This window comes from Oncorhynchus keta, chromosome 14, assembly GCF_023373465.1.
Source record: "Oncorhynchus keta strain PuntledgeMale-10-30-2019 chromosome 14, Oket_V2, whole genome shotgun sequence".
Lineage (NCBI taxonomy): Eukaryota > Metazoa > Chordata > Actinopteri > Salmoniformes > Salmonidae > Oncorhynchus > Oncorhynchus keta.
Genome location: NC_068434.1, coordinates 42,480,478 through 42,493,615, shown reverse-complemented (window position 1 = coordinate 42,493,615; position 13,138 = coordinate 42,480,478). Strand labels below are relative to the sequence as shown.

At 43.5% G+C, this 13,138-nt stretch overlaps 1 protein-coding gene across 1 annotated transcript in view; it reads left to right on the top strand.

Moving 5' to 3' along the window:
- Positions 1-2,566: 2,566 nt before the first annotated feature.
- Positions 2,567-13,138, top strand: part of LOC118393445 (zinc finger SWIM domain-containing protein 6-like) — a 53,606-nt gene continuing 43,034 nt past the window's right edge. Inside the window, exon 1 of the mRNA XM_052461797.1 lies at positions 2,567-3,059. Within this exon, the coding sequence (XP_052317757.1) occupies positions 2,633-3,059 (427 nt within the window). The 5' untranslated portion in view covers positions 2,567-2,632. The remainder of the gene's footprint in view (positions 3,060-13,138) is intronic.

Below are 13,138 nucleotides of genomic sequence, written 5' to 3'. Positions count from 1 at the left end.
GATGGTCAAAATAAGCAACCAGTTTTCTGACCCTGAGTGACAAGAAAAACAAGAATAATTTGACAAAGGAGCTGCAGGCTGTTTGAACTTCCTGTGAGGAAGTATTGAAACCAAATCGGGTTTGGTCACATCTGCTCCATTCATATGGCACAGATCACTTTCAGAGCAGTTCAAAGGCCCCTGCACACAGGGGAAGGAGAGGGGTCAGACTGAAACACATGCAGGACATCCAGACAGGCAAATGCACATACCAAGCAGAGGGCTTGCAGTTGGGATTTTGTATGCTCATTTAAACTGGGCAAGGTTTTTCTTTCCTGTTCAGTGAATGAGTCCATGACTTTCCATCTGTTCTTGTTAAGGCAAATGTTGTTTTTTAAAATCACAGCATTCAACAGACCATATAGGCTTACAATATACTACAGTATATCAAATTATTATTTGCCTACTTGGTAGGTGCACCTTTCTGGACCTAAACTTAATTTCCATTACAAATGATGTAATGGGCTTGTAATAGGTTTACAGAATATGCCCTAATTTAAACAGTTTTGTTTATTCCATAATTTTGGTGCTTGTAATAGAGCTTTGCTGAAATGGTTGCTATGAACTGAATATACTGGATACAAAAAGCTAGCAGATTGTAACAGGCTAATGTGATGCTCCATTAACCGTTACAAGTTAGTTATTGTTTGGCGTAGCACAGAGAATTTTCAACCAACTTCAACTTGGCGATACATCCTCAATTCCCAACGTGGAAGACAATCAATGTCAAGTTGCACGGGGGTTTGTTTGAATCTAGAAAGTGCTCTGCGGTTAAGTGTTTTTTTTGCTCCATGAATTAATCTAACAATGTGTACGCTGCCATCTTGTCTTTCAAATCTACTCTCATTGATCGAGACAGGTGAGTGTCATCATGACATGCTGCACTTTGGGGTGGACTCTCCATCAATGAGAGAAGATTTGAAATAGACAAGATGGTGGCAAACACATTGTTGGATTACTTAATGGAGATTTTTACATTTGTTTAATAATGGAGCATTTTTCTAAATAAAATGAACCCCCTGCAACTTGACATAGACATTTAGAACACATTGGTTGCCTTCCAAGTCGGATATTGAGAAGGTATTGACAAGTTAAAGTTGGTCAAAAATGTGCTGTGCTACGCCAAACAGTGCCTAACAACACCTGTCAGCCAGCTGGAACAGATTAATGGTCTGTCTAGGTAATATTTTTATAGCTATATATAAATATTTATCATTCCATTTCTACATAGTCTAGGCATATAGGCTAGTTATAAAGTAATGTAGGGAACAGCAGGACAGGGAAGTGAACTTGGGTCTCAGGTGTGAAAGGAAAAATACCTTACACATCGTGCCAATAGCGTTAACTCAATTAGTAGGAATTGTAATATGGCCCATATAGGAGCTCCAGAGTGGCGCAACAGTCTAAGGCACTGCATCTCAGTGCTAGAGGCGTCACTACAGACCCTGGTGCTCTTTTGGGTTTTAGACTGGGTTTCTGGATATGACTTTGTGACATCGGGTGATGTAAAAAGGGCTTTATGAATCCATTTGATTGATTGATATTTCAACCGGCCGTGATTGGGAGTCCCATAGGACTGCGCACAATTGGCCCGTGTTAGGGTTTGGCTGGTGTAGGCCGTCATTGTAAATAAGAATTTGTTCTTAACTGAATATAAATATAGTGAGGATCGCTACATTGCCCACTCCAAACGGGAAAGCACATCCCCGTGCTTTGACTACTCAGCCCCTTTACATGTCCGGTGGCCACATCCCACTTCTGACACCAACGTAGTGAACGGTGGAGCAGAGAAGCGAACCCTGTTCACATCACGCCAATAGGGTTAACCCACTTGGTGGGAACTGTAACTTGGCTCATATAGCGAGGATCGTATTCAAACCCTTTAATAAACATGGGCATTCATAAAAAGTGTTGAATTTAAGGCACTTTTTCGAGCATGCAAGTGTGTGTGTGTCTAAGCTTGATGAGGTCAAGAGAGAGGCTATTGATAATAGAATAAGACCTGTATTTATACAATTACTAGAGAATTCACTCATCCATATCCTCAGGTTCCTTTCAAGCCCTCTCCCCTCGCCTACGGTTGAGAGCCCTCTGAATTTAGAAAACAACCCAGTCACTCGTGATGTTATTGAGACGAGAGAGCCTGCGGTTGGTTGAAAGTCTTCAATTCGGACCCAGTTTAAAATTCGGTTTTATTTCAACTCTTGCTTCTTTTACCCTATAAGACCACACATGGATTAGACTCCGCCTTTAAACTCAAACGCAAACAAACTTCAAAGTCTCTTCGGCTGCAAAGGCCCCGCCCTCTCGCTCCGGAATGGCTTCACAAAGGATTTGCCGACGTTCGGGAATTCCGCCTTCAGTTCCTTTTTTAGCGCCACTCGTGCGCTGGAATCTATCCAGGATCACACCCATCTCTGTTAATTTGACAACACAAAGGACTTCACTGAACCCGAAGACACCGCCTACTATTCCAAATAAGGGTCGTCTCTCCATGTACGGAAAACAATCGGCTGGAGAGCGTCTTTTTCTCTTCCTTATCCCGTTTATATGATCCGAGAGGAACTGCGCTACAAGTTACAGCGGTGCGATCATGGCGGAGCGAGTCCAGCAGCCCCCGGCCAAGCGGCTCTGCTGCCGGCCCGGCTACAACCCGGCATGCAGGCAGGGGCAGCGGGCTGGAGGAGTACTTTGTGGCGGTCCGGGGTCCGCTCCAGGGGGATTGGGAAAAACACACAACCCCGAATCGCTGCTCGACATCGCGGCTCGGAGAGTCGCAGAGAAGTGGCCATTCCAAAGGGTGGAAGAACGGTTCGAACGGATTCCAGAACCCGTCCAGAGAAGGATCGTGTACTGGTCGTTTCCGAGGAGTGAAAAGGAGATCTGCATGTATTCTTCGTTCAACGCAGGGGGAGATGAGAGTGGAACTAGCGGGGAAAACAATGACGAGACCCAGCTGCCTTTCCTACGGGGTGTCACTCTGCTGGAGGGCGGTTGGGTGGACAACGTACTGCAAGTCGGTGAGTAGCTTTCGCTAGGCTACTGGGAAATATGATGCTGGCCGGGGAGTAGCTAACACAGTTCCAAGCTAACCCACATTGCTTGGAATTTCAAGGGAACCATGTTGAGTCAAAAGGCTAGTGTTATTTAAATTCTCACAGACTAAGTAATTTGCAATTTTCTACCCACACTCATCCCATGCGATTCTATATTTTCCAGTAAGGGGGTAGGGTAACCTACAGAAAACAACCCAGCTACCATACCCCCTTGTTTCTGCCCAGTGCGCATATAGAATTGCTCTGAGCCATTCCCAATTGAAAGCTTAGTACTTTGTTCCTATTTTCGTGATCGTTTGTGTCTTTTCAGCTTGCTGTCCCCCTCCAATGGGTAACTAGACAAAAGCCCCCCTTTTCACCACTGGCTAAATAGAAGATATTTAGAAAGGTTGGGAGGGACGGGGATTTAAAGCCACAGCGCTTCTATTTTGTTTGTTAAAACACCATGTAAGCTTTTGCTCAGCTACGTTTTCAGCATTCGTGAGAGATTTTTTTTTTTTTTTTTCTCAAACACGAGAAAGGCTACGATATGGTACGCGCTAATGTATGCCAACAACGCACAATCATGCGCCCTGTTCAATAATGCATTATTATTTGTGGGATATCCAAGTATAAATAAATACAGACATTGAGACTGCTATTGGCTCAACTGCTTCCCTTTGCCAGAGCCATAAGATTTCCCTGCATTCGTCAGTGCAATAAACTCAGCTGTCACTCTTTGCCTCCCCACCCTTGGAAACACTTCAGCATTTTAATCCCATTACCCTCCCCAGTTCATCTGAATTTATAATGCAATCTGCAAACATGATTTTATGCATGATCTTTCCTCAGCCTCCTCCCCTTGTTCTTTCCCTTCGGAAGGATCTGTGTTACTATTGTGAGCAGCCCCAAAGAGCATCACTCCACCAGCTCCTTATCTGTTTACCAGATTCCTCAGCATTAGGGCTTGTTTGTGTTCTGCTGTTTGGCTTCTCTGGGAGACATATAGATTGTCAGTTCTTGCAAATGAGTGTTAGCTCGGATTTGGTGAGGTGTGTGTGTGTGTGTGTGTGTGTGTGTGTGTGTGTGTGTGTGTGTGTGTGTGTGAGAGAAAAGAATAGGATGAAAAAAGGGAGAGTGTGTGTGTGTGAGAGGAATAGAAAGAGGGGGAGTGTGTGTTGTCGGTCTCATTCTGCATGCTAACAGGAAGAGTGAGGATGACCGGTGAGCCCACAGCAGGAGTGCCTGTTGTGCTGATTGACATTTTCACCCCAGATTTTTTTTTTGCTGTGAAAATAAAGCCACGGCAAGAATATGATAAATAAATGATGCCATCTTCTCCAGGGGACAGGCTGTCACTGGAGGAACGGCTTAAAAGCAGGGTGACGTGGGGTGGAGCGGGCTGTCAACCGCATCACAAACCACAGCATGTAGGGACACATCAAACACAGGGGAATTTGTCCTTAAGTGTGTGTGTGTGTGTGTGTACTGTTGGGTGATGAGGATGAAAGACAGTACAGGAACAGAGAGAGAGATAGAGAAGGCAGAGGTTATTGTGTGTATAGGGAAAAGCTAATATACTTGAATGAATCTGCGTCTGTACTTCTCCCCCCCTCTCCTCCCCCTCTCCGTCTCTCCCTGGTGAACAGCCATAAAACTCTCCATATTTACTACCCTAAGGCCAACTAGCAGCCCCTGGTCTCCTGTGATTATTTATCTGTTTCTCAAAGACATTAATCACACATTATTTTATACCCCCCTACATCGATGCTGGGTTTGAGGAATTGAACAGAGGGGGTGCTGTAGAAGGAGGAGGGTTAGGGGAGATTGTGGAAAAGATGAAAAGATGCAAAGATGGGGAGAGAGAGAGGCGGGGAAGGATAAACAGTAGATCCAGTATGTAGCATAATGAAACGCTCCCCCTCTCCCTGACATTCCCCACTCTGGGAACACTGATGTTCCAGAGGAATATTCTGCAACATTACATACATGGGCATTATACCGAGGTAATTTCTACATCAATAACGTATGTAATTACGTATGTAATTAGGGTAATAGGTCAGTACAGGTGCATCAAAGCTGGGACCGAGAGACTGACAAACAGCTTCTATCTCAAGGCCATCAGACTGTTAAACAGCCACCACTAACATTGAGTGGCTGCTGCCAACACACTGACATTGACACTGACCCAACTCCAGTCACTTTAATAATGGGAATTGATGGGAAATGATGTAAATATATCACTAGCCACTTTAAACAATGCTACCTTTATATAATGTTACTTACCCTACATTATTCATCTCATATGCATACGTATATACTGTACTCTATATCATCGACTGCATCCTCATGCAATACATGTATCACTAGCCACTATAACTATGCCACTTTGTTTACTTTGTCTACATACTCATCTCATATGTATATACTGTACTCGATACCATCTACTGTATGCTGCCCTGTACCATCACTCATTCATATATCCTTATGTACATATTCTTTATCCCCTTACACTGTGTATCAGACAGTAGTTTTGGAATTGTTAGTTAGATTACTTGTTGGTTATCACTGCATTGTCGGAACTAGAAGCACAAGCATTTCGCTACACTCGCATTAACATCTGCTAACCATGTGTATGTGACAAATAAAATTTGATTTGATTAATAACAATGTACAGGCTAGAACATCGCCTAGTTAGGGCTATTGCTCTTTGTTAATACTGTTTCCCAAGAAAATACGAACAAGTGAGCACTAACATAATTGGTAAGGATACTAGTGATGTATTCTGTCATTGTGATGTGTACCTGTGGACTTATTACCAGTCACTGTGTGGTCTGCTTGGTCAATACCTACAGGCTTGACAATGCCAAACGAGCACGCTGAATTCACCTGAACTATTGAACTGAATTCCACACAATGTGCTCATTCTGATCAGTGCCACAGGGAACAACACATGGCACCTTGTGTGGACTATGGCTAGCTATTGTTCTGTGTCTGATTTGAGCTGAGAATGCAGTTTAGGGATGGCCAACATAGCATGACAAAAGCATGTCGGGACGCTGCTTTTCCATTACTCTCATCCAGGTCATATTTTGCTCTGCCTGAAATATCACTGAGGGAAATATCACGCCTGCATGAGTGTCAATGTCATCCTTTCTTGGTCCGCTTATGATTTTGTGTGTGTGAGAGAGAGAAAAGGGTTAAAACCTCTTTACATCCTGGTGAGTCTTGATTAGGGCTATGCACTGGCCCCTCTTCCATTACCTGCTGGCATGTTAGCCAGAAAAAGGGGTTTTGTACTGCTTTATAACTGGGTACACATTCTGAGCTATGGAGATGATTGTCATCAAGTTGCAATTATCTTGGCATCAAGCTGTTTACTCCATGCTTTCTCTCTGTGTGTGTGTATGTGTCCTAATAAACCATGTCTTAAGCACTTGTATGCCAATGATGAGTGTGCAAGCAGTACTGTCATCATTACATATTTCCTCCTATCTTTTAGGCCTTCATATCGCTCATATCGTCCCCAGGTGGTAAGGGCCCAAGCCAACAACGCATCCTCAAAACAGGGGCCCCACAGGGGTGTGTGCTTAGTCCCCTCCTCTACTCCCTGTTCACCCACGACTGTGGCCGCGCACGACTCCAACACCATTAAGTTTGCTGATAACATGACGGTGGTAGGCCTGTTCACCGACAACGATGAGACCGCCTATAGGGAAGAGGCCAGTGTGACGCCAAGACGACAACCTTTTCCTCAACATCAGAAAGACAAAGGAGCTGATCGTGGCGTAGAGGAAACGGGGGCCGAGCATGCCCCCATCCATATCGACAGGGCTGTAGTGAAGCGGATCAAGAGTTTCAAGTTCCTTGGTGTCCACATCGCTAAGGACCTATCATAGTTCAAACACAGTTTTGAAGAATCCTCCCCCCCTAAAGGCTGAAAAGATTTAGCTTGGGCCCTCAAAAAGCTCTACAGCTGTACCATTGAGAGAATCTTGACTGGCTGCATCACCGCTTGGTATGGCAACTGCTTGGCATCCGACCGCAAAGGGGCTTAGTACGGCCCGGTACATCACTGGGGCCGAGCTCCCTGCCATCCAGGATCTCTATACCAGGCGGTGTCAGAGGAAGCCCCTAAAGATTGTCAAAGACTCCAGCCACTCCAGCTACCGCGTGGCAAGTCTGGACCCCCATCCACCCCCTTTGCACTCTTTTGAATCACCTTGGGGTAAATGAGGGAGAGGACTAGTCTCCTTAGCAGGGGATAAAACAACGTGTGTGTGCATACTCGCTTGCACTTGAGAGGACAGGTTGGTGTATGTGTTTGTAAGATATTTTAAATGTCTATGACTTAGAGACGGTGTCATTGAGCATGTGTGTATTGAACAAATGCACAACACCCACACACACACATACACACACACCTGTTGTTTACAAAGCATGTGACATAACATTTTATTAGATTTTCTCTGCTTCAGTGCTTCAGCAAAAGCCACTTAAAGAATTTACCAGGGCTATCCGGGGCCTTTTCAGGGGCCTGCTTTGACATTTTAAGCATTTTGTTCACAGAAGTGCAGAATTTAATATCGGGAACTTAAATCTTGCATGAGCATGTTGTCTTTGAGTCTCGCTGTGGCTCCATTTGCACATTAAGCCACCAGAAAGCTCTAGGCCTCTACTTGCCAGTTATAGAGAAGCTTTTTTAAAAATGTATATTTGTATTTATGTCGTTTTTTTATTTTTTTATTATTAAAATAATAATAATAATATTTTTTTAAATTGGGGGGGTTAGAGGAGCCATTATTTATTTATAGTTTGCTCCTTTATTATTACCATGTTAGTTATCTGAGCACACATATTTTATTTTAAAACAATAGCGACATGGCCAAGGGGTAGTTTACATTTATCTCCTTTTCCAACTCTTAAAGCACACTCAGAAGGCTTTTAGACATTGTTTCTCTAATTTATTTTACTGTGTGAAATAGAAAAGAAACTCAAGCACGTAATCTTTCAGACTTAAGGCCTACTCTGGTGTTATTTTTACCTTAACCCAGTAACCAGGTTAGCTTGTTGTTATTGAATTGGGCCCTGAGACTCCCTTCTCCCCCTTGCCATGTGACTGACCCTGGGATCCTATCGTCATGGAAACATGGCTGGGCCTGGGGTAGTGTAAACAGCAGACTTTCCAAAGGGAACAGTAGCACCATCCAAGGGTAAGGAGTGTTTGGTGGGAAAACAGTGTTCCCTCTCCTCTATTCTCTCTTTCTTCATAATTAATTCCTCTTTGCAGCAATGGGCTGCTGCAGAAATAAGCATTAATCTCTCCAAGCCACTGCTGACTGTGGGAGGAAAGTGATCCTGTGTGTGCGCCTCTATACCGTGTGTGTGTGTACTAACCATGTTATACACGTTATCATTATGACCATGGAACAGTGCTTCTCTGTGGTGTGTGTGGTCAACAGCTGTTTGTTCCTTCACACCTTCAGTCGCTAAAGAGCTTTGAATCAGCCCAGAGGCAAAAACTGAAAGGTGCGTGTGTGTATGTGTGTCTGAAAGAGTTCTCTGTATTTTCAGCTCCACCACAGCACCTGATAAACAGGCTCCCCGCCCCCATAGCACCTGGATCCCGGTTTGTGTGTACATGTCCTCCCCTGTCCAGGTCCTCAGTCATTTAAGCCTGGAGCAGAGAGGTGGATGGTTAGCCTACCTGCTGTCGTTACTGATTGAGAACAAACATCTCTATCTGCCCAAAACAAACATGGTGATCGACCAGTCACCACTGGGAGGAATGGGCGGTTTGACTGTTGCTTCCTGTCCCTAACTGAACCAAGACTGGTTTGTGTTGTTTACGGCTCAACGGTTACTGTTGTGTTTGGATAGGGAAATTCTAATCTGAACTAAGTTTCTAAAGATAAATTGTAGATACAGTATAGCCTACTCTAGTCATTTGTGTGTGTGTCAACTTGGATATAGTTCAGGCACTGTAATGATAAGAGGGTGGATGGCATTCCCGTCAATCAGCATTCTCACCCTATCTTGTTTCCATTCTCTCATACACACACTTGTCTCATAGCCTTGGGGCGCCAGGCAAGTTATATATATATTTTTTTTTCTTTCTCTCTGGTGCCCACACAATAAGCAATACCAGACGAGGATGAGGGTTTTACCTGGCTATGAGGCAACGCACGCTCTCTCACTTCGGGTGAAGGTGTTCACTCAATGGCTCCGCCCTCCTCAGTGACAACGAGGTGCAGAATAGTCAGAGTCGCATGATAGTTTTCCAATAAACACAACTTCACTAGCAGAAAGAGCTTGTATGTGGATATCGAGGAAGCTGTTTCTAACTGTTTGCGTTGGAGAGATGTCAACGCTGTCTGTTACTCACGCTGATTGGAGAGAGAAGGTGCGTGATCGTAATTTTCCAGATACACATTACACGCATCAGAAGACGTGTTTTTAAATAGTGTAGCAAAACCCTCTACAGGTATCTGGCTGAGGACACAAACGCCCCCAGAGTAACACAAAGCACAATATGACACTGAGTAAAAAAGCACAAGTTTATATGACACCACTGAGTATGTAGGCAGGTCTACTGTATATCGCAGTAGCATATATGATATAACTGCTGTATGCTTAAACTTGGTATTACGATGATGAATATCTGAATTTGATCCCGTATGTGTGGTTAATTAAGTCTATTGACGGGCCCGTGTTTCAAGTCTAAGTAACATAATTTAAAAAATCTGCATCAAAATCCACCAGTTTATGCTAGATATTTTTTGTTGTTGTATGGGCTGAGCTTCAATCCACCGCACCTGCCCATTTCTGCCTTCCGCATCTGCGGTGGAAGGTGGCCCGGGCTACAGCGGTGTTTGTTAGATCGTCCCGAAAAAAAACGGTCTTCTCACAAAAATGTATTTTTTGTCCAAACAGTTTGGTCTACAAAACTAATTATGACCACTTTGTTTTGCTCTTACGACCCTCACAAGTGTCACGGGACTCATATGAAGGTCAACAATACAAACAAATGGAAGTATGGAGGTAGTTTTATGCTAACAAAAAATAAGGGGTTAAATGTGTTTCCAAAAAGGGGGGAAAAAGACACTTTAAAACATTATTTCTTGTGATTTTTAAAATATTTTTTTTACCAATTTATGAATGTTATTCAATGTGTTTTCTATGAGCTAAAGAAGTAAAGGCCAAATTCAATATTTTATCAATTTATTTTCATACCTAATGAGGTCCTAAAATTTCAAATCCAATGGTTGAATGATCATCCTTAAAACAATTCCATATGTTATCTTAGTAACGACTGCTTTTAGAGGTTAAGCTCAACTTGTATCTGGAACCTTCGTGTATGTCCCCAAATGCCACCCTATTCCACTAGGACTCTGGTCAAAAGTGGTGTACTATATGGGAATAGAGTGCCATTTGAGACAGTCTTTGTGTCTGTGTGAGGAGCCTGTGGCTATTCAGAGGCTTCTGCTGTAGTTGAGTTGGTTGGTATGTCAGGTATGCATGCACTGCTATGTGGAAGTGGAAGTGAATGGCTCTTCAGGCATGAGGGGGATGAGAGCTGTTTTTAAAGGACCAATGGAATTTAGTTTGGCCCTCAAGTTTCTTTCCATCTTAGATTCTCTTTCACTCTCACCATTTATCTCTCTCTTTGTCTGTTCTCAAGCTCTTCCCTACTATCATATCCTTCTACATTTTTTTAAATCTCAATATCAAATCATTTCTGGGTAACCATTATTTTTTTTATTTTACCTTTATTTAACTAGGCAAGTCCGTTAAGAACAAATTCTTATTTTCAATGACGGCCTAGGAACAGTGGGTTAACTGCCTGTTCAGGGGCAGAACAACAGATTTGTACCATGTCAGCTCGGGGATTTGAACTTGCAACCTTTCGGTTACTAGTCCAACGCTCTAACCACTAGGCTACCCTGCCTTACTGTGATTGTTTTCAATTAAATGTGTGAAAAATAAACTGAAATAGCTTCTTAGCAAAGAACAAATTTTAGTTTTATCATAATTTCACAGTATTATTCAAATGTGGAAATACACATAAAACACAGGATCTTTTTTTTTACTGCACTGGGCCTTTAAATTCGTCCCATTTTCAACTAATTGAACAACTGATTTACTTAACAAAAGGTAACTCGCAATAGGTGGTCCAGGTATCCTCATGACATGACACAAGTGAGGTGGTGGCCTTTCCTCTTTTGTTCTCTAGTGCGCCTCTATTGTTTCTCAGTCAAGTAGGAGACCAATGACATAAAGTGGCCTTCAGACCAACTCCCCGAGTGCCCTCCCTACTCCTTGAAGTTTGCAGTTGTCAAAAAAACAACTATTTTGCTCAAAACATTTTTTTTTTTACCCTTTAGTGTGTGTGCTTTACTGTATTTATACTCAATAGGAGAAGTAGAAAAAACACTGGAGGACATCCTTTTTAAGCATGGTAATAGAAGCTCATATCTTATTTACACTCAACCATCTAGATAGGCCCACAGTGTTTCTATACTACTTCCTGTGTCCGCAAGGCTCCCACAGGAAACTCTACTCCCTGCTCTAGTACCATGAGCCAGACATGACCTGAGGCTCTATGCTCTCTGAACCACACCACTGCTATCCGAAGCAGCATTCAACGGTGGGGAGTGCGAACACCAGTGGCCATATTTGGTGTACGCTACCATTTGGAATGCTGGCGTAGCAGAATTGATGCAGTGTTCTAGATTTGTGCCTGTGTCTGTCTGACGTGGCCCATTCTGTCCTGCCTGTTTCCCCGGGCAGCCCAACCCACTCAGGCCCTCCCAGCCCAACCCACTGAGGCTCATAGAAATAGAATGGTCAGAAAGTCATTACATTTCTATGCTCAGGCCCTCCTTGCAGTCTCAGCAGGGCCCTTGGAGACATGGGTATTCCAGGGAGAGATGGATAATGGCCCACTCTCTGACATAGTCAGTCTATTGGACTGGACGGCAGACACACCTATAAAAACTAAATAAAGCAAAGAGAGAGTGGGGGAGAGAGAGGGGGGCAGTCGGATCGATAGAGCAGGGACACGTCTCCTAATAAAGATGTATTCCTTTTTTCCCTCCTTCCATCCGCCGGGAAGGGAAGGAGAGAATGTGATTAGCAGCCTGGTTTTCCCAGGGTGTGTGTGTGTGTACTATGCAGTTCACATGTCTCTGTGTATTATGTGGACGTGTGTTTGTGTGTGTGTGTGTGTGTGTGTGCGCGCGCGCACATCTCTTTCTTTCTCTCTCAATTCACAGGGCTTTATTGGCATGGGAAACATGTTTACATTGAAATAAACACTTTTCCTGGGGCAATCAGAAATGAACAGTAAACATACTCAAAGTTTCAATAGAATAGAGACATTTCAAATGTTATATCATGGCTATGTTCAGTAATGTAGCAATGTGCAAATATAAACTCAACATGTTTCATGAACTGAAATAAAAGATCCCTGAAATGTTCCATATGCACAAAGCTTATTTCTCTAAAATGTTGTTCCCACATTTCTTTACATCCCTGTTAGTTAGCATTTCTCCTTTGCCAAGGTAATCCATCCCCCTTACAGATGTGGCATATCAAGAAGCTGATTAAACAGCATGATCATTACACAGGTAGTGTGCAGGGGACAATAAAAGGCCACTCTAAAATGAGCAGTTTGGTGACTCAACACAATGCCACAGATGTCTCAAGTTTTAAGGGAGCGTGCAATTGGCATGCTGATTGCAGGAATGTCCACCAGAGCTGTTACCAGAGAATTGAATGTTAATTTCTCTGCCATAAGCTGCCTCCAATGTTGTTTTAGAGAATTTGGCAGTACGTCCAACCAGCCTCACAACTGCAGACCATGTGTAACCACGCCAGTCCATGACTGTGGGTTCGCACAACTGAAGAATTTCTGCACTAACTGTCAGAAACCGTCTCCGGGCAGCTCATCTATCTGTGTGTCCACCAGGGTCTTGACCTGACCGCAGTTCAGCTTCGTAACCGTCTTCAGTGGTCAAGTGCTCGCCTTTGATGTAAGCTGGCATGCTGGAGAAGTGTGCTTT